General features: G+C 40.5%; 1 protein-coding gene across 6 annotated transcripts; it reads right to left on the bottom strand.

Annotated features, from left to right (window-relative positions):
- Positions 1-1,883: 1,883 nt before the first annotated feature.
- Positions 1,884-25,085, bottom strand: DNAJB4 (DnaJ heat shock protein family (Hsp40) member B4). Of its 6 annotated transcripts, XM_064665562.1 has the most exons (5): positions 24,615-24,707; positions 23,957-24,069; positions 10,274-10,560; positions 7,462-8,036; positions 1,884-5,889 (listed from the first exon to the last, which is right to left on the bottom strand). In XM_064665562.1, exons 3-5 carry the CDS (start codon positions 10,482-10,484, stop codon positions 5,656-5,658), a joined length of 1,020 nt encoding a protein of 339 aa, XP_064521632.1. In that variant the 5' UTR covers positions 10,485-10,560; positions 23,957-24,069; positions 24,615-24,707; the 3' UTR covers positions 1,884-5,655. The 6 variants fall into 6 exon arrangements, with proteins under 6 accessions (XP_064521632.1, XP_064521631.1, XP_064521634.1 ...); XM_064665561.1 differs by lacking the exons at positions 23,957-24,069; positions 24,615-24,707 and adding an exon at positions 24,957-25,085; XM_064665564.1 differs by lacking the exon at positions 23,957-24,069 and having other exon boundaries at positions 24,615-24,748.
- Between the last annotated feature and the right edge of the window lie 10 nt (positions 25,086-25,095).

Here is a 25,095-nt window from a genome sequence, read left to right as displayed (position 1 = left end):
TGACAGGAGACAGCTGTGCTCCAAACTACACTCACCTCAGTGGAATCGCCCTGTTTTCACTGGAGTACTCACTGGTTCAGGAATTAGCCAAGTACTAAGTATTTACTAGTATTTACTAGGTTTATATCCAGGATATAAAAGAAACCATGTATTATAAGGACTTCAGCCAACCCCTGCTTATTTATCACAACTGTACACAGAATATCTATGAATCTTTAAGGGTTAATAAAGCAACAGCCATATAAGCCAAGTTTAGGAGCCTTCTTATTTCCAGCTTTGACACACCAGGAATTAACGCAGAAATATTGGAAAAGTGTAACATCTAATAAATTTGAAATGTTTCCTCTTCTACCATGGAATAGAGGAACGTATTGTTCAGTTAGATGTTCACATCACAGGAGACAGCTGTGCTCCAAACTACACTCACCTCAGCGGAATTGTTTTCACTGGAGTACTGAATCCACTCCAGATGTGAAGAGTGCAAATTTCATGAGGTGACATCCAGCACCTCTAAAGGAATCGGCTATGAAGCTGCAGAGAGAAGCAGCACTGCCTTACCACATCATCTTTCAGAATAAAAAAGACAAACCACTGCAGAGAAAAAGGATTCTGGCACATGGAGTCAGACCAGGCAGGCACAGAGAATGAATTACTATGAGGCAACCCAGAGTCAAAAGTTCTGACCAGATCTAATCAGAGAGTACTTACAGCATAAAAATTTAGTCTTGGTTTTGGAAAGAAAAATAAACCATGTACTTAAAAAAAAAAAAAATCAAACAGTCACGTTACTGGACATGAAATGCCACTATCAGCATATAAAGAGTGTTTCACTATACATGATGTATATCTGGTAGTTGAGGGCTGGCTGGGTGGGGTTTGGAGTTTTTTGAATGTAAGGCAGCAGGGCTGTGAACATGGTAATTTGCCCTCGATAAAGCAATCAGGCTTGACTAACAAGATTGTTGTTGCAGAGCTCCTCCCTTGGGGAAGCCAGTAATTCCAGGGAAACAAAACAAGCACGGGGCACTTATACCTTCTATGCCCAAGGGGATCAACAGTAGATCTCTACTTTCACTCCTTAAATAATAGAACAATTAACTGGAGAAGCCTGAAGGAAACAAATCATGCCATCTAAAAGTCCATTGCTGAGCAATTTGACAAATGAAGAGCTGAGATTCTGTACTTCCTGAGGAGATCAGTGTTGCTGTTTGCCCAGTTTGTGTGCCAAACAGTAAGAGACCTTGTGATGAATGGCCTGGTTCTATAGGATCTGTTCAGTAAGCAATACAGTAAGAACTATTCAAGTCAGCTGCAAAGGAGGACTAGCATTTACTGACTGAAAAGCAAAGCTGACTCAATGATATTTACAGTAGCATGTCCATCTATTTTTTAGGTCTAGCAGATGAATTCCTGTGCACAGAATGTCACCTTAAGTTATAGAAAATTTCACTGGTAAAATCTGTTTTGCCTCTCAAGTATGTTACCAGTGAGTAAGACTAGCACATAAGATGCACATGCTAGAAAGGAACGGAGTAAATTTGTTCAACAAGCCACAAACAGGCTTCAACAAGCTTTCAGCATAGCTAATACAAAACTGGCTCAGCAGGAGAGGGGAACACCAGTCCCCTCAGGACATCAGAAACCTGTTGTGGAGCAATGGGAGTTGCACTGCACGGCTGTGGAATGGCTGTAATGGAGCTCTGCCCTACTTTCCAACAGCTTGAGGTCACCCTAAAGACTGATGGTGGGGAGATTAAAAAAGGATCTTTAGAAGCAGAGCTTTTCATAGCTTTGCTGGATGAACTTCAAAGCAACTAAACGACTTTTACTTTCAATGGCACCTAAGCAGCCTCCAGGAGACCAAAAATCCTCCTCATCCCAACTTCATGAATGACCGTTTTATTTCCATGTATTTCAGTAGTTACAAATATAGTAGGTGACTGAGTACTTGCTTCCTTCTCCCAAGTAGCCTTTATTAAATAATCAAGTGGGTTTTAAAACATAGCTTTTAAGCACATTTTTGATTAGAAAAATATTATTTTTTGTGAATCCTGGATTAGATATTAATGCTTCCTCTCATATTTTGAAGTAGTTCTACATGCTGTTTTCTGAAACATATACTTTGTTAACTCTCCATAAGAAAAGAAATACAAGCATTTATTTCATACCAGTCCTACAAGTTTTATATTTTGAGCTTGAAAACAGTTGGAAAAGTTTAGTTTGCTATACATATATATATATAATCTATATACACCTCTAAATACACAAGATACTGCAATTCTTCAATTTAACACTACTCCTCTTGCCTGAAGATAATTACAAAAAATAGTCCTAGTTGCTGTAACTGGTTTTTTTTTTTACAAGTTGGACTATCATTACAAGATCCTGGATTACAAAATGCTCGATTCTATTAGCTTTTAAACTGACAAACAGGTATTTTAGGATGATACGCTTTTGAAGTCGTGTAGCTTGTAGCATTTACCATCATAACAAAATATAAGAGAATGTTAAAAACCAACTTTACATTTTTTTACTTAAAAACCACATAAGAAATGCAATACGGAACATACTGAAATGGAAATTTTTTGAACAAACAATATATAGTGTTAACAATATGCAGAAGCACTAAGCAGCAATTTTTTTCTTTGTGATACTGCTCCAGCAATTGTTTCCTTCCTGCAGGATTTAGAACTACAACTAACTGATATGACATGGAAAGATCTGCAGTCAAAAGATTGATTTGAACAATATCTCCCAGAAATTCTATTCCTTTGAGTAACAGAAATGGGATTCTTCTTGTGCTCAATAAGCAGTTATTGTAAATTAAATCCCAACTTCCATATGATCTACTTTCCTGCAGAGAATCACATATGTAACACTGCCATTTCTTAAGCTACTTAAGAGAGCAGGTAACTTCTAAATTTCCACAGGCAAAAGGCTGACAGCAAATCTTACATATTTTCTTATGAAAAAAAAAACAACAACAACAACAAAAAAAACAACCCCCTTTGAAAGTATTGTTAAAGCACTGTATTATGGTTTTAAACTCAAGTAATAAAGCATGCCCACAAGGCATTTCTTTCACCAATACCATGCCACAATCAAGGGAACCAGCCCTATTACTGTATTATAAAACTAGACTATTACAGAGGGCTCTCCATCTCTCTATGCATCTTTTAAACTATAAAGACAACTAACTCATTTTGTATTCAAAAAAGACTCAGTTCAAGCATATGAAAGTTTATGGGCAACCCCTATCCCACTTTGTGTTTTAAGCAAACTCTCCTTAGGACCTGGGCTCTTCCTTCTTCTTCAAGGGAGTAAAATTTGGCCTCTGAAAATAACGAATGCTTGAGATCAGCGTGATCTTTGAACCCCTGCCCAAGCCAAATGCTTTTAGAGGGTCCTTTGTGCAGCTTTCCACTCCAGTACAGACCTGCTCCCCAGGCCCTTGTCACGAGTACCCCCCAGCTCTGGGCCAAGCCTCCTTTGCAGAACATGGCTCAGAGCACCGTCTAGTGAAAAGTGCCAAGTCCAAGGTCACAGAATGATTTAGGAGGCAAGAAACCTCTTGGCATGACGTAGTCCAACACCCCAGCTCGTGCATGGTCAGCTGGAGCAGCTGCCCAGGACCATGTCTGCTCAGGTTATGAGCATCTCCAGGGATGGCAACTCCTCAACCTCTCTGGGCAACCCATTCCAGTGTCTGACCATCCTCTCGGTAGAAAGGTGCTTCCTTGTGTTCAGATGGAATCCCCTGTGTATTAACTGGTGTCCCTTTAGTCCTGTCACTGAGAGCTACTGAGAAGAGCCTGGCTCCTCTATCTTCATTCCCTCACATCAGGTACCAAGATCTCCTCCAGGCTGAAGAGCTCCAGCTATCTCAGCCTCTCATACATGGTTCTGTGCTAGAGCCACTCCACTAAATTTGTATCTTCCAAGGACTGGGGAGTCCAGTACTCGAGCTGTATCCTCCTCAGGGCTGACAGAGATCATCTCCCTCCGTCTGCTAGCAAAGCTCTGGCCTTTGTTGCCACAAGGCTGCACTGCTGGCTCACAGTCAGTGAGTTTGCTGGTCAGCTGCTCCTCAGGGAGCAAGACTTTGCATTCCCCTTTGCTGAACTTTGTGAGAATCCTCTGTCCAGTTCTCCAGCCTGTTGAGGTCCCTTTGAAAGGCAGTACATCAGCCACTCCTCCCACATTTTATATGATTTGGAAACTCCATCCCATCATTCAGGTCATTAATGATGCTGAACAGTACTGGCCCCAGTACTGAGCCATAGGGTACACCAGGATTGACTTGTCTCCATCTGGACTTTGTGCCATGGATTACAAGCCCCTGTGCCCACTCATTTGGCCAGCTTTTAAATCCACCTCACTTTCCACTTCATCTAACCTGTACTTTATGAGTCTGCCTGCAGATGTAAAAGGCAAACAACGAGGACTGTTCTCCTGACATCCCCAAAGCTCACTGGGGATGGCAATGAGATTGGTCAAGCAAGATTTCCCGACTGTACATTAATGCTGAATATTCCTGATCACCTTCTGGAAATGCATTCCAGGGGGATTTTTTTCCATCACTTTACCATGGCTTGAGGTGAAGCTGACTAACTTCCTTCTTGTTCCTCTTGAGAAGTGGTATTTTCTCTTTTCCAGTCTATTGGAACATCTCTCAATCTCCATGACCAAAGATAAGTAAGAGTGGCCTTGCAGTGGCATTAGCCAGCTCCCTCAATGCTTGGGGGCAACCTGTCAGACTCACAGGCTTCCAGTTCAAGTGCACCCTAACCTGGTCCTCCACTGCCAAGCTTCCAGACTTCCCCTCTGGTCTCAGGGATCTGGAATTCCTCACTGCTTGTTTTACTGGTAGAGACTGATGCAAAGAAGGCACAGAGTAACTCAGCCTTCTCCGTGTTACTTGTCACCAGCTCCCCTGCCCCATCTGACAGCAGGCCCACTTGTTACTTGTGGAATCCCTTCTTGCTGTGCTGCCTGAAGGCTGAGGAACTGTCCCACAGCAAATGGCTCCTCTGGCTCCTCAAGCCATCTGCCCTTTGCTAGACTCACAGTGCAGTCCTGACATTCCTGGGGCAATAAAGAGAAGGCTTTCATTGCACTGGGGGGAGGTTCAGGAGTCCAACCTGATTTTTCCAGCCTATGCTTTGTGCAGTGGAAGGCAACATACCAAAAAGATCTCTTTCGTGTTTTGCTCTTTTAAATGTTTATATATTTGTGTATTTCTACTACTATCTCCAACTTTTGTATAAATGTGTAATGTTACAGATAGGGTAAGGATATAAGAAAGAAAGTACTTGGAGGCTCAAGTACTGTATCAGAAATATGCACTGGCTTTGTAAAAAATTACTGCATTTTATATTAAGCAAAATAATGAATAAATTTTGTTGATTAGGAAGATTAAAACAACATGAGTGGTTTTCCCTGTAAATTTTACTGCAGAATTCACCTGTATGACTTGTACTTGAATCCTTTTCTTCTCATGCAGCATTACAGTATTCCCCCCCACCCATCCCACAAAACAAAAAGAAACAAAGATTCCACTAGTTGTTACAGATTGCACTTTTAAAGCACAGACTTGCCAGTCTTCTGCATTTCCAGTGTCCTATTTTAATCTGTTGACATACACAGTCTTCCATTTTATGAAACTGGAAGATTTCGCCTAAGTACTTCTTTTGATGCTGGAGAAATGTTATCTGGGAAAATCACTTCAAACTCTATAATTAAGTCTCCACGTTGGTCAGGATTTTTGGGAAGTGGCAAACCATATCCTATAATTCTTCTTCTCATCCCAGGCTTTACCACTTCGTTTACTGTCATGGGTATGGTTCTTCCTTCTATGGTTGGCACGTTGAAAGAGCTGCCACACAACGCCTAAAAAAAGATCATAACAGGAGAAAAACAAATTGGTCAGAACTTCTTTTGTACCTACAAGTGAATTTAGATTACTTAGAAGTGACTAAAATCCTAAACAGTGTTTCTAGTGTGCACTACTGAGATGTCAAAATTCAAATATAGTGTTCCTTTTTTAAAAAGAGAAGGTTTCAATCACTGAATTTACAAATCTCACACAATGGCCACTGGAGGGTAATTGAGCTTATATGTCATTCAAAGATTTCATCAAATAATAAGGGAGCTGAGCAGAGTGGAAATCATCACTCATACTTCTCTAGAGATGTCAGTCTTCTAAGTTGCCATTGGAAATTCAGAATCCCATTTCATTTTTTGTGTGTTTACATTGCACAGGGGTTTATTCTAATACACTACCAACCTGTATCAAATTGCAGAAAGACATCTGAGTGTCTATAAGCAATGGCATATCCAATTTCTGAGCTGTGTTCAGTGACTATTTGTGATACTCAAACAAAAACTAACTATTATTTTGGTGAACCAAAATTAAAACATTAAACCTCCTGCTTAATCCAACAGTTTGTTTTCAGTACTAGGATCTCTGATAACAAGATTTTGATTCCTCCAGCTTCACTTGATTCAGCACACTTAGTCTACACTAATAATGTCCAATTTACATAACAATATAATGAGTCTAAATAGGTTTTTATCTATGAAGAAACTGTATTACCCACATTAACATTAAATAGTCTGTTCTCCCTCCCTCATACTACTTCAAGTGCTTCACCCTAGTTCACACTTATTTTAGTTCAGAATCCTTTAAGAAGGGAGCCTAATGTACACAAAGAGCTTATAATGCAAGCAAGAGTTTACTTCTTAACCTGATACTAATGAAGAAGAAAAAATACATTACATGCAGCCACATTATCTTTTAAATGATGATTATGTTGAGGCTCCAGACTCTTAAAAACTCTGAAGTTGCCTTTCTGACTTTTCCTTCAGAAAGCCAGTATGTTTTGACTTGGAATGGAATTTTAAAAAGCTATACCATTTTTGTTGTTATACATAGCTCCTCTTACACCTGTTCACAATTATTTATCTTCATGAAATCAATCTCTGTGTAGTTTGAAATCACACTGACATGAATGATGACATAAAAGGGGAGACTTTGAATTTGCTGGAAACGAAAATACTTAAGGCATTTCTGCTTTATCCTACAGAAATAGCAATCATATCCCAGCAGCAAGGAGCATATTATATAGGATTTGTTAATGTGTCTGTCACTTCTGCCTAACACATCATTAGCCAGGAAGGTAATGTCTGAAGATTTAAGACATATCACCTGTACTCTTACCCTTCCACCTTTGTACACTTCCACCTCTACAGTAAACAGCTTGGAAATAATACCCCATTTTTATCAACACAGCTATTACTCTTTAGCCACACATTGACAAAAGCAAAACTCTAATTAAAAAAAAAAAAAAAGACACCCAAAACCCAAATCCTAAAACTTCACAGCTGCCATGCAGCTTTTAGCCATTGTATCATTTGTTAACAACTTCAGACATTTAGAGCTCTTCCAAAAGAGAAACTCACCTCCCTTAAATTGATCTTAACAGGATAGATAATATTTGATCCATCTCTCTTGAAATGAGAGTGAGGTTTATCTTTAATGATAAAAACAATATCAGCTGGAATTGTGTTGGGGGTTTCATCGCCCTCTTTTGGAAAAGTGATTTTGGTGCCTTCTTTCCACCCTCTTTTGATCTCGATGGTAAGAATTTTGTCCTCTGTTCGGACACTTCTGCCATCTGGGTTCAGCCTTTTCCGTGAAATCCTCATTCTTTTCGTGCAGCCGTGGTAGATCTCTTCCAGTGACACCTTGAGTTCGTGGATCACAGGGGGATCTTGTTTACGACGTAACTGGCTGCCAACTGTATTCCTTTCCCTTGGAAAACCATTCATGCTGAAGGTAGTGAAGGATCCAAAGGGATCACCATCCACCTCCATGTCTTCAGTGTCTCTGCCACCAGGCATCCTCCTTCCAAAGAAGATCTCAAAAGGATTTGTGCCCCCAAAGAAAGCTGCAAATGTGGCGTGTGGGTCGCCGTGGAAGGAGTACCGGAAGGTACCGCCCTGTCCATCAGATCCTCCAGCTCCTCCTTTCAGACCTAAAGGAGACAAATAAGCAAAGTTAAAACTAAAATGAGTATTAGTACAAGCTTTCCTACTGTAGAGTGTAATGACAGCAGAACTGATGAGTCAAAAAGATATTCACAGTAGAGTCAAAAGTCTCCTTCCAATGAGGACTCACCATCAGAATATGAAGTACCAACCAGTAATTCAAGAGCTTGAACAGCAGCAAAGTTTCTGAAGCTCTAGAAGGACTTCAGAAGAGCAGGTATTCTGACACTGCCAATTTTATTTCATATGATTCAAACTAGTTATTTAAATGAATTAACAGAGGACTTGATCTCTTCTTGTTCTGCAAAGTCTGTAGGGAACTGCAACCTTCCACAAGATCACTTCTGGGGGAAATTATGCACTCTCACATATGCAACATTTTCCACAGCATTAATTCAGTGTTAATTAGTTTTACCTCTGTTTTCCTGCAATGCATTTTCAGTATCAAAGCAGCTACAAATAAGAACATCTTAGAATTTAATCCACTTGGGTACAAAAATCTTATGTACACTATCACTGTCTCTGTGCAAAAAATCACAAGGTTCTCAATAGCTTTGTTGTATCTATTCCATCTTCCACAAGGAGAGATCTCCATCTTGTTCCTTCCTGCTAAGACTTCCTGTACAATTCTCTCTGAACAGTCCCTTGTACTTCCTGTGCTCCCATTCCAAACCCAGCTAAAATCAATTTTCTTCAATGCTTCTTTCCCAACAGGCAATGAAGTATTTTATTTCCTCATAACAGTGCTCTTCTGCTCTGACCATTTCAGGATACTTTCTCAAACATTTAAGATAAAAAGACTGAAAGTCTTCTTACAAGATTTTTATTTCTAAACTTACAATGTTGGGTTTTTTTGTTTGGTTGGTGGGCTGTTTTTTTTTTTTTAATGTTAGACCAACTCAGAACTACAGCTGCTCTCCTACCTCCACAGCCACAAAAATGGGAAGGCTAACATTAATGAAGCAGGATTCCCTAAACCTTAAATTTGAAGGAGGAAAGTTTGTGGGGGTTTTTTGTCTCAGTGTTCTAGACCTTTTATGCATAAGTTAAATATCAGGTACCAAGAGTATCCAAGTAAGACATCAGAATGCCTTTTCCATCTGAACACCAGATCATATCAGAAGTCCTTAGCACCATGTAGTAAATCCTTCTGTCACAGCACTGTTAATGTCAAACAAGTAGATCAGGGATTCAATCTGTGACAGCAGAAGGACACCTCCTGGAATAGCTGGCCAAAAGTTCTTGAAGGTACATCAAGTTCTTGGCTGTATAAACACAGTCTTTCCTCCTTCCCACAAAACCCAACCCTCTGCCTTTCCCTTACAACTACTAATTACACTCTCAGATGCAACTGAGGAGCTTAGAGAGTAAGTGAGGCATGAGGAGATATCTCCAGATACACCACTCTACAAATTCACACTTTGTACCTTTCTCCAAAGTGCCCTCCTTTATAATGGTAACAAATTACTTCAGTGTCCTCCTGTATAACAGTAAAACACATGGCCCTCAGTGAACAGCAACAAGTAGACAGTTGTCACAGCGGAAGCCATTATTCCATATGGAATTTCTGATACCATACATTTATGGCAAGGGATGTTAATGACTTCCTCTGTTGCTCAATCATGAGACTGAAAGTCATGTTGGTCAAAAATAAAAAAAAAGCCATCCTCTCCAGATAACCATTTTAGGATAAATATGACATTTCTGAGGCCTCATTCTCTTGGCATGTTATCACTGTTTACAATTAAAGCTAAAAAATTGTTCTGGTATTTCGTGACATCAGCCAAATTCTTTCCTCTCCAGGCACAAAGCCAAGGACAACTACAGACTGGACACCTGGGCTTCTGCTCAGAAGGACTGCCTTGCTTGGATCAAGCAGACTGCCCTCAGGCAAAAATATAAAAAAAAGAATACATCTTCTCTTGAACTGCATCTCAAAAGTGTTCTGGCAAGGCAAAAGATCCAGAAAGCTATTTATGAGTGATACAAACTTTTTCTGTTTAGTAACTTTTTGCCCGTCGAGTACTTGGCATTTATAAAATAAATTATAATAAGAAAGTAAAACTGTATCAGCATTAAAACCCAGCAATGCATTTTACATTTAAAAAAACTGACGAGCCAAATACACTGCCTAAAAATCAACACATACTGTGTTTTCCCCTATGTTTTGTTTCATACCACATAATGAAATTAACTGATCAGAGTAATACAGAGACATGCATACCTTCCTCCCCAAACTGATCATAGATGTCTCTCTTTTTGGGATCACTCAGCACTTCATAAGCTTCTGCAACCTCTTTGAATTTTTCTTCTGCGTGGGGAGATTTGTTCTTATCCGGATGCCATTTCAGCGCTTGTTTCCTGTAAGCCTTTTTGATATCCTCGTCAGAAGCCCCTTTTTCAATTCCCAGGATAGAATAATAATCTTTCCCCATCCTGAGTGTCGGAGGAGTTCAGATTTTCCTCGCTATAAAAGAGAGCAGCGTCCAGTGTCTCAGCAAGGTGGAGATGCTGGAGGAGGAAAAACACAAATCAAACCCGGAATCCAAACGACCGGCACCGCCGTAAATCAGCCAACTCTCCGATCCATCTAGAAACGCTGGGCAGCTTCTCCCGGACCTCCTTCCCTCCCCCGCTGCTCATTTATAAATGATGACACCCACAGCAGGCACAGCCCTCTCCTCAGAGTCCTCCCATGCCCACGACGTGTCTCGGCTCTTTCTAGAACCACAAATAATCGCGGACGTCACTTCCCCGCTGGCCCAGCTCCAGCTCCAGCTCCTGCGCGCGCACCCCCAGCGCTCCCTGCTATTTTCTCCCTCCCCAAACCTCCAAAGTGGAAAGGTTAAATCAGAGTGACACCAAGGGGCCTTTCACCAGCAGCGTCCAGCCCCAAACACTGAGCGGCCCCCAGAGAGAGAGAGAACTGCAGCGGCCCAGAGGAAGTAATTATAGCGTTTTACTTCACTGTTTCTATAGAGACAGCTGTACAGAACTGCCTTCCAAATATATCAACGGGCATTTGTACCCTTGCCAGCAAAGGCTAGCAAGTATTTTACACCCAAATCAACTACAAACTTCATTTCTTTAACAATAAAATGGAGCTGCCCCCCACACACACAAACAGCTGACTGCAGTCACGGACTACTGAGCAGAAAGAATGAATCGGAGCAAAAAAAAAAACCACTTTGTTTAACACAACTCAAACCACTAAATTAAAACAGACCAAAACTGTAACTCCCATCACAGCCTTCTTCGACAGAAGAGGAAACATCGAGATTATTAGACAAGTACAGCAATACACCAAGCAAATACCTTCCCTCTGATGAGATGTTGGTAACAGAAAAACATTTGGTTCTTATACATTTGTTTTACAACATCCAGTGCAAATTTTACTACTGAAGTATTTCTCATGCTCTGTAGGGAAAATGCTATGAAGTTTTAGCCTGCAAGATTTCTTTTGTATCTCTGCTAAAAGCTATAGGTCAAGAAACTATCCCCGCTTATCAGCAGGGGAATAAACTTCAAGACTGATTAATACAGCTTGAAAAATTACTCCTCCCAGGAACAAAGTATTAAAACACACCAGCTTTGGTCATATCTAGAAGTTACCCATATGAAGACATTTCTAGGCTCAATTATGAAGTTATTACTATGAAGACAACTAAACTCAACTGCCTTCCTTCCAACAATAAAACCCATTAATCCTCTGACTCAGGGAGCATTATATGTGAAGTTGTTTTCTAGGACCTGCTCTAACTTAAAAGGAGCTGATCAGAAGAGACAGAAAATGTCTCCTTAACCAGAGATTTCTAGAAAAAGATCTGTACCTTTTCTTTGTCTTTTTAAACTTGTGTCATTCCCCCTAATCCTCACATCGTATCTATTGTTTCCCAATTTCTGTAGTAGAATTTACTAGATTCCCTCCAGTGTATCCAGGATTTGCTTAATTATTTATTGAGGGCTTTTTACACTCCCCTTTGGAATAGGGGTAGAAAAGATGAAGACTGAATAAAGCCAAGATTTCACCACAGTATTTGAGAAAGCAAGAACTTTTGCATATACGCAGATATTATTTCAAATGTAACAGAGGTCAAAGGGTATTGCAAGTAGGAATCAGCTCCCCTTGCCACCAGATCTCTCAGGACTTACTTGCATTTTTGGCACACTGGGAGCCACAAGGTTACAGAATCAATTATCTTTACAGCTGAAGGAGGAAGCTGTTGCTGAGTTCCACATGGAATAAAGCTCTAAATCACCCTTCTCATCTTTATTTTGAAAGTGCTACTTTAGTTAATTTACAGTTAGTATTTCAGATAGAGTCTGCAAACCCCACATCCTAAATTCAAAATTTTCTCCACTGTGGAGTTCTGAAAGCAACAGGTCAACAGCTGGAATTACAACAAGCAGATTCCATGTGAAGCACAGTACAACTCCCTCAGGAGCTACTGCACTTGTATGTTTTACTGGGCAGTTTTAACCTTTTGACAATATTACATTAAACACATATGTCTCCTTTTAAGTATCAAAAAAATATTCAAGCAGTGCAATAAGCAGGGTTTACTGACCCATCCTCTCTCCCCCTTTTGTAAAACGTATTATTTAATTTCACAGGCTACATTAAAAGCCACAATAATGAGGATTTCTCCTCAAATCAAAAGTTTCTTCACCTTAATTTTCAATCCTTACAGAACAAATTCTGTAACAAAGTCACAGAGGGACTGTTTGCTGACAATCACAGTGACTAAGTGTTCAGGCATCCTTTCTCTCCCTATAGAGAGGGACATGCTATTCTGGCTCAAGTGCTCAGTTATACCCTAATTATGTAAGATATTCCCTAAAAACTAAATTGCTTAAGATTGTGAGTGGGATGTACAGCAATGACTACATTACTTCTACTTCCTGCCCTGCACGAGATCTTCATTGTCAGAATGAATTTATAGCCTGGAATCTCATATCTTCTAAGACTCAATGGGTAACTGAAACATCTCCTTCCAGAAAGCATATTCCTTCTTTTTCTCCATATTGAGACCTCCCTTTTATCCTACAAGCAGAGATCTTTTGGAAATACATGTAGGCTGCAGTTCCTCTCACATGCTTATTGAGTTCTTTAAACAATTTGTAACAAAGAGATACGACTCTCTTAGAAGTAGGGAAAACTTTTTTTTAATGTTCATTATTGTTAAAAGACTAGTGTGCACAAGATGGACATCTAGTTATCATGCTAATTACAGTTTGGGTACATCTGATCATACCAGCACTTCTTCAGACAGTGAAATCCATCTGCTAAGTGTGGTAAGTTTTTACATCTTCCAATCTTCTCTCTTTAGAGCAGTTTCAAGGAAAGATAATAAATCACAGATTTTCAGAACTCCAAATATCTGATATTTGCAATTCTTTACTGTTCATTTTGTTATTTTATCCCATATTCCTCCTCAGAATTATTATCAAAAGAAAAGGAAAAGCCTTCATGTACCGGCACTGCAGTCCCTCCAAATAAGCTCAAGTAAACAGGAAACAAACCAGCCTTAATAAAGTACAAGTAAATATTTAGTTTTACTGCTACAGTCCTGTCTTCCCTGTTACCATATACACCTAGGAAAAACTCTTCTAGAGTGAGAAAAGATTTTGCTTCCAATATGCTGGGATACTTTTTGTTTAAATGCCTGAATAAGCGTCCCCCCAAAACCCAGACAAGGACATTACCTACTGTGCAACATATGAACTCCTTTATAGGATTATTTTGTTCTTTACAAGTTTCTGCATTTCTACCTTGTTGTCTTCCTCTTTTGTAGCAGAACCTGGAAACCCCACAGGGCATTTTGGCAGGAAGGCCATTTCCAGAGCCCTTGCATTTCAGTCACTCCTGCCTGCAGAGGTTGGCACCTCGTGCCCACGTCCCTGAGGGCCCTGCAGTGTGTGCAGCCCTGCTGGTGCCCACTTCTGACTGGCACACTGGATGTGTGCTCCCCTTTGTTGTGGACTTTCACCTTGAACTGGAAGGAGGGGTGGTGCTGGGATGTGGTTTGGGCAGCATTACCAGCACCCAGCCCTGCCCTGTGCCCTGGAACTTACTGGAGCCTCCCAGAAGCAAGTCACTGGACTCCCAACCTATCAGTCAGTGAGCCCATAACCTAAGACTTGATTAAGCTTGCTCCTGAATGAGTGCTAAGTACCTTTTTGGACACGCAGATCCAGTTGGCTGTGAAACCACCTCAAAAACAATTACGTTTAGAGATAAAAACCTTCACCATCCAAAAGCTTTCTTCCTAATTCTACTACATCTCTGACTGATATATCAGCTATGACTCAACCATCTGTATCATCACTTCTTTGTTTATACAGCCTTCAAATACAACAGCTTCAAATACATTCCATTTCAGCATACACAGAAAAATGTTATCATCAGCACTCCAGTATCAAGTGGTATCTGTGCAGCTTTTACTTATAGTCAGTTCTGGAAAACCATTTTCTGCGAAACTGGGCAGCCTCAGATGTGCCTTCCTGTTCTTAGAAACTACTTTAGGGCAATGTCATGGTACTCCTGTTATGCAATGAGAAAGTTAACAGTCCAGTGTTCAATACTTCCTTTAAATTAAGCCATTTCTTCTGCATTCCTCACCTATTAAACCTCAGAAACAAAACTGAGAAGGACAGGACTAAATCACAGAACAAGTTAAAGAGCAAACAAAACCACAAAGGCAAATTCCAGACAGATCACAACTATAAATACACATGTGCACGTAAATGTCAAGGCAGAGCAGCCAAATCCCTCCCCAGGAAAAGCTTTCACAATTAAGTATCATAATATTTGCAAACCCACGTTGATGAATGGAATAAATTTATATTTGTCTACGACAGTTTGAAGAAAGCACACCCATACACAATCATAAAGTTTCCTGTAAGATCATCCATTATTCTCCCAGAGAAGAAGAAAGAAAAAAAAAACATTTTGACAGTGACTCTTCTCCCCACCATCTTTAACTGTGAGGTATGTTTATATTTTTATACACTTTATACTACGACCTTGGCCATGCAAACCCCATTCATGATTTCATTAGTTCAACTACAGAACTATTCAGTAGCTGGTATCACACTCAGAAATAAATTTTGGAGTTTACAACAGAAGCAATAATTATTTGATTTATTTTTATACAGCTGACAGAAAACTCCAAGTGAAACCTGCAGAGCATAACAGTGCTTTCTAATCAATGATCCTGAAAGAAAAGCTCCATTTAGTCACACACTTCATATGCCAGTTACTACCAAATTTATCAAATTCTTCCTCAGCTGCCTGTGGGACATTCTGCTAACTGTGATTGAAGTAAGAAGTTAACTTTACATAAGGATACTGGGGCTGGTTTTACCTCTAAATTAATAATCAAAAAAGAAAGTGAAATTACACATAAAAATGTAGGATTAAATAATTATATTTAAGTTACATCAGCCCTATATGTTCTATTTTTTATTGGCACTATCTGTCTCAAAACAATGTTTATAGTATTATCCAGAGTCTACACGAATTTACAGCTCAAGTTCAAGTGTTAAATCTCAAAAAGGCATACTGCTATCACCCAGAGATATACTGTTACCACTTTTGAACCTTCAAAATGAAATTTTATGCCTGTGATTCACGTAGCCTTCTATTTTATTTGGAAAAGTCTACATGACAAGACAGCAGGTGCTGTCAGCAAATAATTTATGAAGTTAGTTTTATTTTTCTTATTGCTTTTTGTAACAATACCCCAATAGTTAGAAATGCTTTGCACAAACTGATAATGTTCACCATATCTACACTTTAAAACTTACTATAGTTTGTTATTATTAAGTTAAAAGGTTGGGTTCTTCAGAAAATTATCATTCCCACCACATTTACCTAATGACCTACGCAGAAATACATAAAATAATAGAAAAAGAAGAAAGAAAAACTAAAATCAAGTAGATTTCATATCTATATGGTTACAGTTATCTTAAACAGGACACTGCTAACACATGCACACTGAACTGTCATCACAGCATAGCAAACTTACATGGCATTAACATAAAGAAATTGTTTTCTCATATTTCAGTCCTGTCTAAGTCCCAATTTCTACTACAGCTGAAGGACAAACACACACGTGGAAGAACTTTCCCCATGTTACCTTTGCAGCACCAGGAGGGACCGAAGAGCCTCCTGCAAGTCAGCAACGATCTCAGGGCTCAGCCACGAGGGACTGCACTGATGAAAAGGCAACCAACTCCCTCTTGGGAACTCCAGCAACTACTTCTCATCAACTGACTGTCAAGTACCACACAGCACTAGAAACACAAAAGGAAACATCCCAAGAGTGGCCACACAAAGCGACACAGAAAGTATTTTCATCTATAGATTAAGGCTTCCCTCTTCTGAAAGAATACAGATTCCACAAGTGCTTTTCAACTCCTTTACTTAGATTTTCGGTGGCCATTTGAGTTCCCAGCCACATAGCTTCTGTAAAAGAATTCTTATTCAGGTTGATTGGTCAAGCAGGAACAATGCCAATCATGCAGAACATTTCACAGGTTCCCTCCCATTATTAACTACACCTATTTACCACCCTGCTACAAACTCCGAGCAGTTAAGTGTTGCCATGCATAATTCTGCAAACATCTATATGGAAAAGCAGACTGTGTTGGTGAGGAGAAATATCTTCTCGGTTCATAAGGAAGCTGAAGCCCTGTTTCCTCCAAGAAAATGTTCAATTTTGACAAGTTCTACACAACTTACTATTAAGTTTCCAGTCTGGGGCAAAGAGAGGAGAAAAAAAAACACAGTAGCCAAAGTTTCCCCTTTAAGTTAAAGATATAAAAAGCCTGGATTTTTGCTTTTGGCTCTGATGGCCATCACTCAGGAATTTCTCCAAGCCTCAGGGAATTCCTGAAACAGCCCATTTGCAAATGAAGACTTAATCACACATTTATCACACTGTACTAGTCAGGTTTCTGACTCCCATGCCACCAACCTTCCCATGCTGGTTATATAACAAGATATTTAATATGATGAACAGCTTAACACTTCGTATATATTCAGTTTCTCTCCAAGATTAGCTGTTTTTTATGAGACTGTATTAAGTTTTATAGCCTTTCTGGTAATTGTTTTAAGAAAACATATTGCTGCAATACAAGTCTTTCAGATGCTCAAATGCCAACACACTCAGACTCTGAATATGTTATCAAAACCCATCACATAGGATTAAGTATTAATCATACATATGCTTTATATATAGTCACAGGCTTCCATGTTATACTATTTTCTCAGCATTAATAGTATATCACATATAATATCTTAAAAAAATGTTCAGAGGACTATACAAGACAATCAAAGATACCTAAATGTTTCCACATGAGAAACAACTGGGGAGGCTTGAATTCTTCAGTCTGTAAAAAACACAGAAGTCACAGAGGTCTGCGAGGTCTACAAATGACAGAGAAAGGGGAGGCTGAACCATTCATGGTCTACACCCATTTAAGCCAGAACCACTAAGTGTAACCAGCAGAAGCCAGTTTAAACAATAAAATAGAGAATTTCTACAAGTGATAGAATTCTCTGCCAAAGGACACTGGAAACTCAATAATGGTGTCAGTGGGACACTGAAAAAATACCACAGAACAGATGCACTGCAAGTTTCTCGACAGAGAAGCCAAAGCAGGCATGTCAGATTTTAAAAAACATATTAAAAAAAAAATGTGTAGACCCCTACCCTTATTTGTCTGCCTGCAGATCATTTTATTATACAAACCTTGAAAAATAAGCCATGAGAAGTGTATCTGTATTGTTTCCCACCTCAGTGATAAGGAGGGGTGTTTACAATAAACACACTTCTACAAACACGTATTTAGTAACACCTGTAAAGATGTTTCCATTATTCCTGTTTTCAGTAAAAGTGAGGCTTAATTCAAGATTCCCAGTCAATGGATTCAGCCCCACAAAAGGGGTAAAAATCTCCCTAAAAATGCAGGGGCAGAATGGCCATTTCACAGAGTACCTCCTCCTGCAGGCCAGCATTCTCCAGCCCACAGGCCAGGGCCAGCTGGCACAACCCAAAGTAACATTTGCTCGGGGCCAGCTGAGACTGGACACAAGGCCAGGCAGCTCAGACCCTGGGAACTAACACTGGCTCCCTCCCAGTTCTTCCACCAACTGAATCCTGGGGCAGGAGAACTTCTGTGACCTCACAGTAGTGCTATGTACTGATTAACAGCAAAAGGACAATGGAAAAATAGCACTAGTTTCCACAACAATCCTTGCTGAGTTTCCTTCAAGAAACTCCAACAAAAGAAGGTGTTTAAGGGTATTTAAAATGCATTTATTTCTATACCCCTCACAAAGTTAGTTCTTCCTCATCCAGGAAACATTAGGGCTGGCAGAATGTTTCATTTCATAACTATTCCAATGGAAGCAGCATAATACTTCATTTATAGCAAAGTAATTCTAAGAGGTTTCTTCCACCAAATACAAATAACATAATTAACAACCTGTTGTCTCAGCAAATCAGCACCTGTAGAATAAAGACAGTCCTCACAGGTTAGCTCCTGGAAAAAAAAATCTCTGTGAAGCTGGCACTGGCATGACTCAGATAGGACCTGATCTGAACCTGAAGTCTGTCTTTCCAATGGTTCTCAGCCTATCATCAAGATTTTGGATTTGTTCTATTTAAAAAACAACAAAACACAGTGCCAGTTTGGAACATTCATCAGTGGAACATAAGACATTATAGAAATATTTTCCTTGTGATGAATAGACTACAGGTTTACACTAAAGGCTGACGGGCTCATCAAGAGTTTTATCAGTACTTCAGTCATGTTCCATAATTAAGGAACCAACAGAAGTCATGTTTTCTTGCAAAAGCATTAGATTTCTTTCTGACATAATTAAAATTGCAAAACCATTATATTTCTTTCTGATATAATTAAAAACCTACCAGTAAACATAACAGCTGGAAGAAACAACTAAATAACCATGACACTAATTCATACAGGTCACATGTAAGAGGAGAAAGGGTGAAGATATATGGAAGATATGCTTGCACAGTCCCTATCCTAACTCTACTTGTGGAGTTGTTTTTTTCCTGTAATAATGACAGAAATTAATAGTTCCCAGTTGAAAATAAGTTATTTTTTTCAGCCTCGATGAAAAGAAGAACTACAAACCCCATAAATCCACTTGGAAAAGCAACTCAGCCACACTGCACTGGCTTTAATTGCCATTACACTCCAACAGGACGAAGGTTATTAATGCATTCCCAAATAAGGAACTGCACACATTTTTGCTGTGCCCATGTGATCACTCTGTTCTTACATAAGCAAAAGGAGATGGTCACACTGGATGCTTTTTCCAGAGTGTGCTCGTCAAAATCCCACCCAGCTGCTCTGATTCATGCAGCCAGTTTTACAAGCACGGCTGAAAACACAGGCCCTCAACTGCTGTACAAAGAGAGCAATTTGAACAGGAGAGGTCAGAACGACTCTGTTCGACCTGAAAGGAGAGCATGTCAATAAGAATGTACTGCAGTTCACCTGCAGAAGGCAGAAATACAGGCAGCCCTAGTTGTAGTAACCACAATCTGCTGTAATAGAAGTCAAAATAGTTGCTCATTAGTCTTTCAGATGTTCCAACCACATCCCATAGCTAAATTACATTTCACAGTTGTTCCCCCCACTTTGTCAGTTCTGGGAAAAGAAGATGGAAGGGGAGAGTTTAATAGATCTATTTTGAAATTAATATCTTAAATTACTTTATTGCTCTACATTAAGTGGTGTACACCTAGCTAAGAGGTGAACAAGGTACAACGTGGAAAGATGAACAATTCAGTAGAAAAATATCCAGGTGTTCTGCAAATTTCAGCATCTATTCTACTAAGAGACTATAAAAAAGCATAGTTCCATGAAAATTTTCCCTCTTTTAAGTTCAAACTTTGCATGGTAGCAAGTCCTAGAAAGACACATCACTGTAGAAAGTCATGTACTTTCTTTTTACCTTTTCCCTGCTCTTTCTAGAAAAAAAAAAAAAATCAGTACAAAACCCAGTGATAAATTAGAGGACAGCTGCAATGAAATAGTCATAGAAATGAAAAATTTTAATCCAATCATTACACAGAATCAGTCCACTCACAGGACACAGTCCTAACACACGACAACCTGTTAAAGGGAAGTTAAAGACCTCCTTTCCCTATTCTCTGCAGAAGATACCAATCCACAGCCAACAGTTTTCAGGTATGTTTTTCTGTTTAAGCTAAGCTTACACAATCCCCTGTTTTCTTGCCCTTCACATCAAGTTGAATTATTAACATGGACTGATTTTTTTACAGTGATATTTGAGATTAAGCCAGCAACATTCATCCCTTTCTAAGCCTCTGTAGCATTGCTAATCATTGCAGACATTTATTTTTCCCAAAACATGCACGTGACCCTTACAATAAAGTTTAAGAAGATTTTCAGTTTAGATAAACTTGTCATAATCACGGTTTTATGGACTGAAGGGATTAGTAATTTAGAGCTTCTAAATCATCTCTTCCATTTTTCCTTCCTCAGTCTCAGAAAAGATTTACGTTTCTATGGGTTTTTTTAATTTGCCTTGTGATAGATGCACAGTGTGGGTAAAAATAAGATCTGACTCACAAATTAACAAATAACAGTTGTGATCTTAATTAAACAGCATCACAATACTATGAGGGATCATGCCTATGCAATAGGGAAGTGCTCCAATCTCTTCAAAGTAATCAAGCTTTTCCCACTTCAAGATGACAATTTTGAACATTAATTCTGCCTTAATTTAAAAAACTATTTACACGCTTATTAATAGGACTTGAATGCACATTCTTCAGTGCTCTGCTGAAAGAGGGATATTTAAAGACACTTCCACCCTCTACAGCTACTTCTGCATTATTCATTTGTTCTTCCTTTCAAGCTCCCTCAATCCCCATCTCTGCCTTTCCTAACCCCCATTCATATGCAGCTTCCACGCCCAGCTCATTCCAAGCAAGGCCCTTCACACTTCTCCCCCATCTGGGAGGAGTTTTGCAGATGTTAACAGCAAATAAATTCTCGGAGCTCTCCAAGCTTCCCTTCCCATGACATCCACACAAAAACATCCAGCCCCCTCAAACAAGTCAGAGCTGAGCACTGATGACACTTATCACGCTGACTAATATTATCCAGCTGCCTTTCACACCACAGTCCCTCTATATGCTGATCCACACTGTCTCACTGCAGCTGTATTTAGGGAAAAAGTGAGTGTTCTCTGATTTATCCTCCTGTATTTGACACACCCAAAGCAACTGTGGCCTAATGCAGTTTGATAGCCTTCTGTGACCTAGTCAAAATTTAAACTCAAATACAGAGGAAATAAGATTCGTGAGAGAAAAACGTGAAAGGAAAAAGCTCTAAGGAATCTACAATGTTTACACAGTTTCTCTTCAAAGATTTAATATATTAAAGCTTTTTGCTAAAAAAACCCAGCATGACCAAATGTAAACCTAAAACACCAAAGATTTGAAGGTTGGTTGGTTGGGTTTTTTTTTTTTAAGTTATCCAAATTGTGGATCTGAAATTTGCAATTACTACCTCAGTGCACGTGCAGTAAATATGAAAGCTCCTGACAGATCAACAGTTGTTTGGGTATAGCCCACATGTTAAATCTCCTCTTTGCAGCTACTTAAGGGAGTTTTCTACTGGTAACATTGCAGATTCTGGACACCCTTGGCCTGTGCAGGAGCAGCAGCTGACAGGATCTGAACCTATCGATCCGTACCTCCCACAGGGATGAAATCATCAGGACCCAAGTGTAGATTTCCCCACAGCAGCGATGACTTGCAGAAAGCACAGCAGGCAGAGGAACCTGCCAGTGGTGACCCTCCTCTGATCCTTACAGACCAGCATCACTTCTCCAAAACCCTCTGCATAAGCAAAGCCACCTCAGCGCCTCAATGCATCCAGTTCTGTTCAATTGTTGGGTTGTTTGGGGCTTTTCCCCCCCAATAATTCACTTTTACTGTGATCTGTGGTGACAAGACCAAAAGGTAACACAGTCTTGAAAGAAATGGTTCCTGGTACAATTAAGGAGACCTCTGGTAGGGTCATAAACAGGCTCTGCTTATGCAGAGGATTTTGGTCAGTTCCACACTTTCACATCGATGTTTTTGCAATATCTGAATTAGCTAATTTAGAAATATCCTAAGGACTTTTTGCTAGAAGTAAGGATTCCTCCATACACACAATATTTGATAACACTTTTCTCGAGAACCCTCCGTTACTTAAGTCTGTGGCAACCCACACAACACAGAAAAAGTTTTCTGACTTGTCAGATTTTTCATTTAAGCTACCTGTTTCTCAATAAATGCATCTACCAGAACGTTGTAGTCTGATGCTTATCCAAAAAAACAACCATGGTCTGGAAACCATAAGAGATGTCATAATCCAGTAAATTCAGTTAACAAAGTCATTTTCCTCCAATCTCCAAAAGAAACACTGAAAGACCTTTTAAAACTCCATATTCTGTACTTCTTATATTGCCCTTCTAATTATTAGAATTCTGAAAGGTGATAGATTTTTCTACTGTACATCCTTTTTTAGTAAGAATGAGTTGCTGTATGGAGTGAAGCTTATTTTAAATATCAAAATCAAAGTTCTCGTGCTCCATCAGCCCAGTGCAAACTACTTAGAAATCTAGGACATTTAATTTCTTAGAAGGCACATTGGAGAAAGCAGGCAATGAGCAACTTCTGCAAGTCAGAAAACAGAATATCCTGGTGTGTGCTGCTGGAACAAGTCAGCAAAGCACTTGAATATTGCAGTCAGCACTGTTAAGGGTTTAGACCCTCACCCCATTCCATTAAGAGATTAAAGAATTAATCCCATAAGGATATTTTCCCCAACAGAAGTATCATTTAATAAAGGGAAATGGAGACAAGAGTGCTTAAGAGATGTGGTTTTCTAGCAGATAGGTTCTAAGTGCCATCACGGGAAATACAGAGAGAAGTAAACTCTGTAACTGCTAATAAAGGTCATCAGATCAACTTAGGAACAGGGAAAAGAAAGGTAAAGTATTTATATAGTGTACAACACCCTAAGACGTGTTATACACCTTCTTTTCTTCAGCTTGCTAAATTTCATGCTCTGACTCTCTGTAAAGCCTAAGAAATACAGTGGTTTCAAGGACTGAGAAGACTGAGGAATCACACTAAATATCACCCCGAGCTTTCAAATGAAGCATCACCTCAAGCAGAAGTAAAAAGCTGATAAAAAAAAATTCAAAATTAACACTCCCTCATCATCGGTTCTTATAAACGCAACTAGACCACTTATGGTACAAGAGTACCCCTTAAAAACCATTAGTGTCACACAGCTACCGGCTTGTCTCACCTCGCAAAGAATCGCCGGCAGGTTTTGTAACAATAAAAAGCAGAGCACATGGATGCTCCACGTGGTTTAGCAGTCAATGAAGAGCCACAAAAGTCATAGCCAGTGGCCACTAGTGGCTTCAATGCATCATCAACTGCTGCTGCTCCGCTAGTTTATTTGCATAGCGCGGCCGGCACACACAGTCACGCCCTCAATAACACAGAGACCGAAAAATAACTCAAGGTCAAACTGTTGCTTGGAAATAGCAGGTAAGAGTCAGGCATAAAAATTAAATTCCCATTTTCCAAACCTGATTTTGCTTTCCTTCCTCCCCCCCCCGCCCCACCTCCAGCTAACACAGCTGCGCTAATGGACAGTATATGCTAATTCTTATGATCGGGCCTTTTCAGCAAAAACATCACAAGCAGCAAGGTTCACCTGGCTTTAATTACGCACTGTAATCTGCCTAAAATCACGTAGGAACTTTTACTTCGCGGAATATATTACTCTTAAGACCTTTTTGAGCTGTAATACTTCAAAACTGAGTTACCTGAACTGGATAATCTGACCCCAGCAGCCCCGTGACTAAAGGTCATTAAAGTGATCCCATTTATTATCGCATAAGGCAGCACGTTACTAATAAGGAGGACGGAAGGAGGCTGGCTGAAAGAGAAGACAGCGAGATGCATTTTCTTACGCGAATTCAAGAGCCGCTCCCTCCCTGCCCGCAGCCCAACACCAGGCAAAGTTCAAGATAACAATTTTTAAGTACTGACAACAAAGAAAACACGCTCGTTTAGGCTGGAAGAGGCCTGACATGCTTCAGTTTAAAAGGACGTACACTTAAAAAAAAATAAAAATATTATATTTATATAAACCAAGAGCCCACGAAGAAGCAACAGTCCGATGAATATTATTTTAAAACCGTAAAGCACCTCCTCAGAAGGGCACAGAAAGCAGTCGCACAGCAGCTCCCCTCCAGTATTATTTGGCCTCTACTTCTATGATTGCTAAATAGATATTCTGCGACCTTATCTAAATGTGAAGCCTTTGCGAGACCGTCACTCCTGTTCAGCAGGACAGTCCATCCCCAGCGGGTCACAGGACCTAAACACGGCCCAGATTAAAGCATTACTGCCCCCAGTTTTTCACTGCAGGCTGTGCTGGCGCAGCCGAGAGGGAAATCCCCCTAATTACAAGGAGCGTACACCAGCAGCGAGTTCGCAAACAGGAGGCAGGACACGGCCCGTCCGTGTGGCCGAGCTGTGGAACGGCTCCACATCCGTTCGGAGCGAGCGCGGCCGCGCCCGCGGGGCCCCGGCGGGGCGGGACGGGCCGGGCAGGGAGCCGGCCCTGCCCTGCGGCCCAACGGCCCCGCAGCCCGAGCCCCTCCCGCCAGGGCGGCTCCCCCAGAACGCCGCTCGCGTCGTTCCCCGCAGCCACACGGCGGGCACCCGGTGACAGCCCCGCCCGGGGCACCGCCGCGCTCCGCCGGGGGGAGGCTCCGCCGCCGGACCCCGCGCGCGCCCCGCGGCCCGTCCCGCACTCACCGAGCGCCGCCGCCGCCTCTCGCCCCGCTCCGTGCGCGCTCCCGGCAGCCCCCGCGCACCCCGCTCTCAGGCGCGCCCCCGCGGCCACGAACCAAACCACGCGAGAGCCGCGCGCGGCTCTGCGCTCTTCACCACTCCC

This window comes from Pseudopipra pipra, chromosome 9 (genome assembly GCF_036250125.1).
Source record: "Pseudopipra pipra isolate bDixPip1 chromosome 9, bDixPip1.hap1, whole genome shotgun sequence".
Lineage (NCBI taxonomy): Eukaryota > Metazoa > Chordata > Aves > Passeriformes > Pipridae > Pseudopipra > Pseudopipra pipra.
Note: the sequence above shows the minus strand (reverse complement) of the source record. Positions and strands in the feature narration are given on the sequence as shown.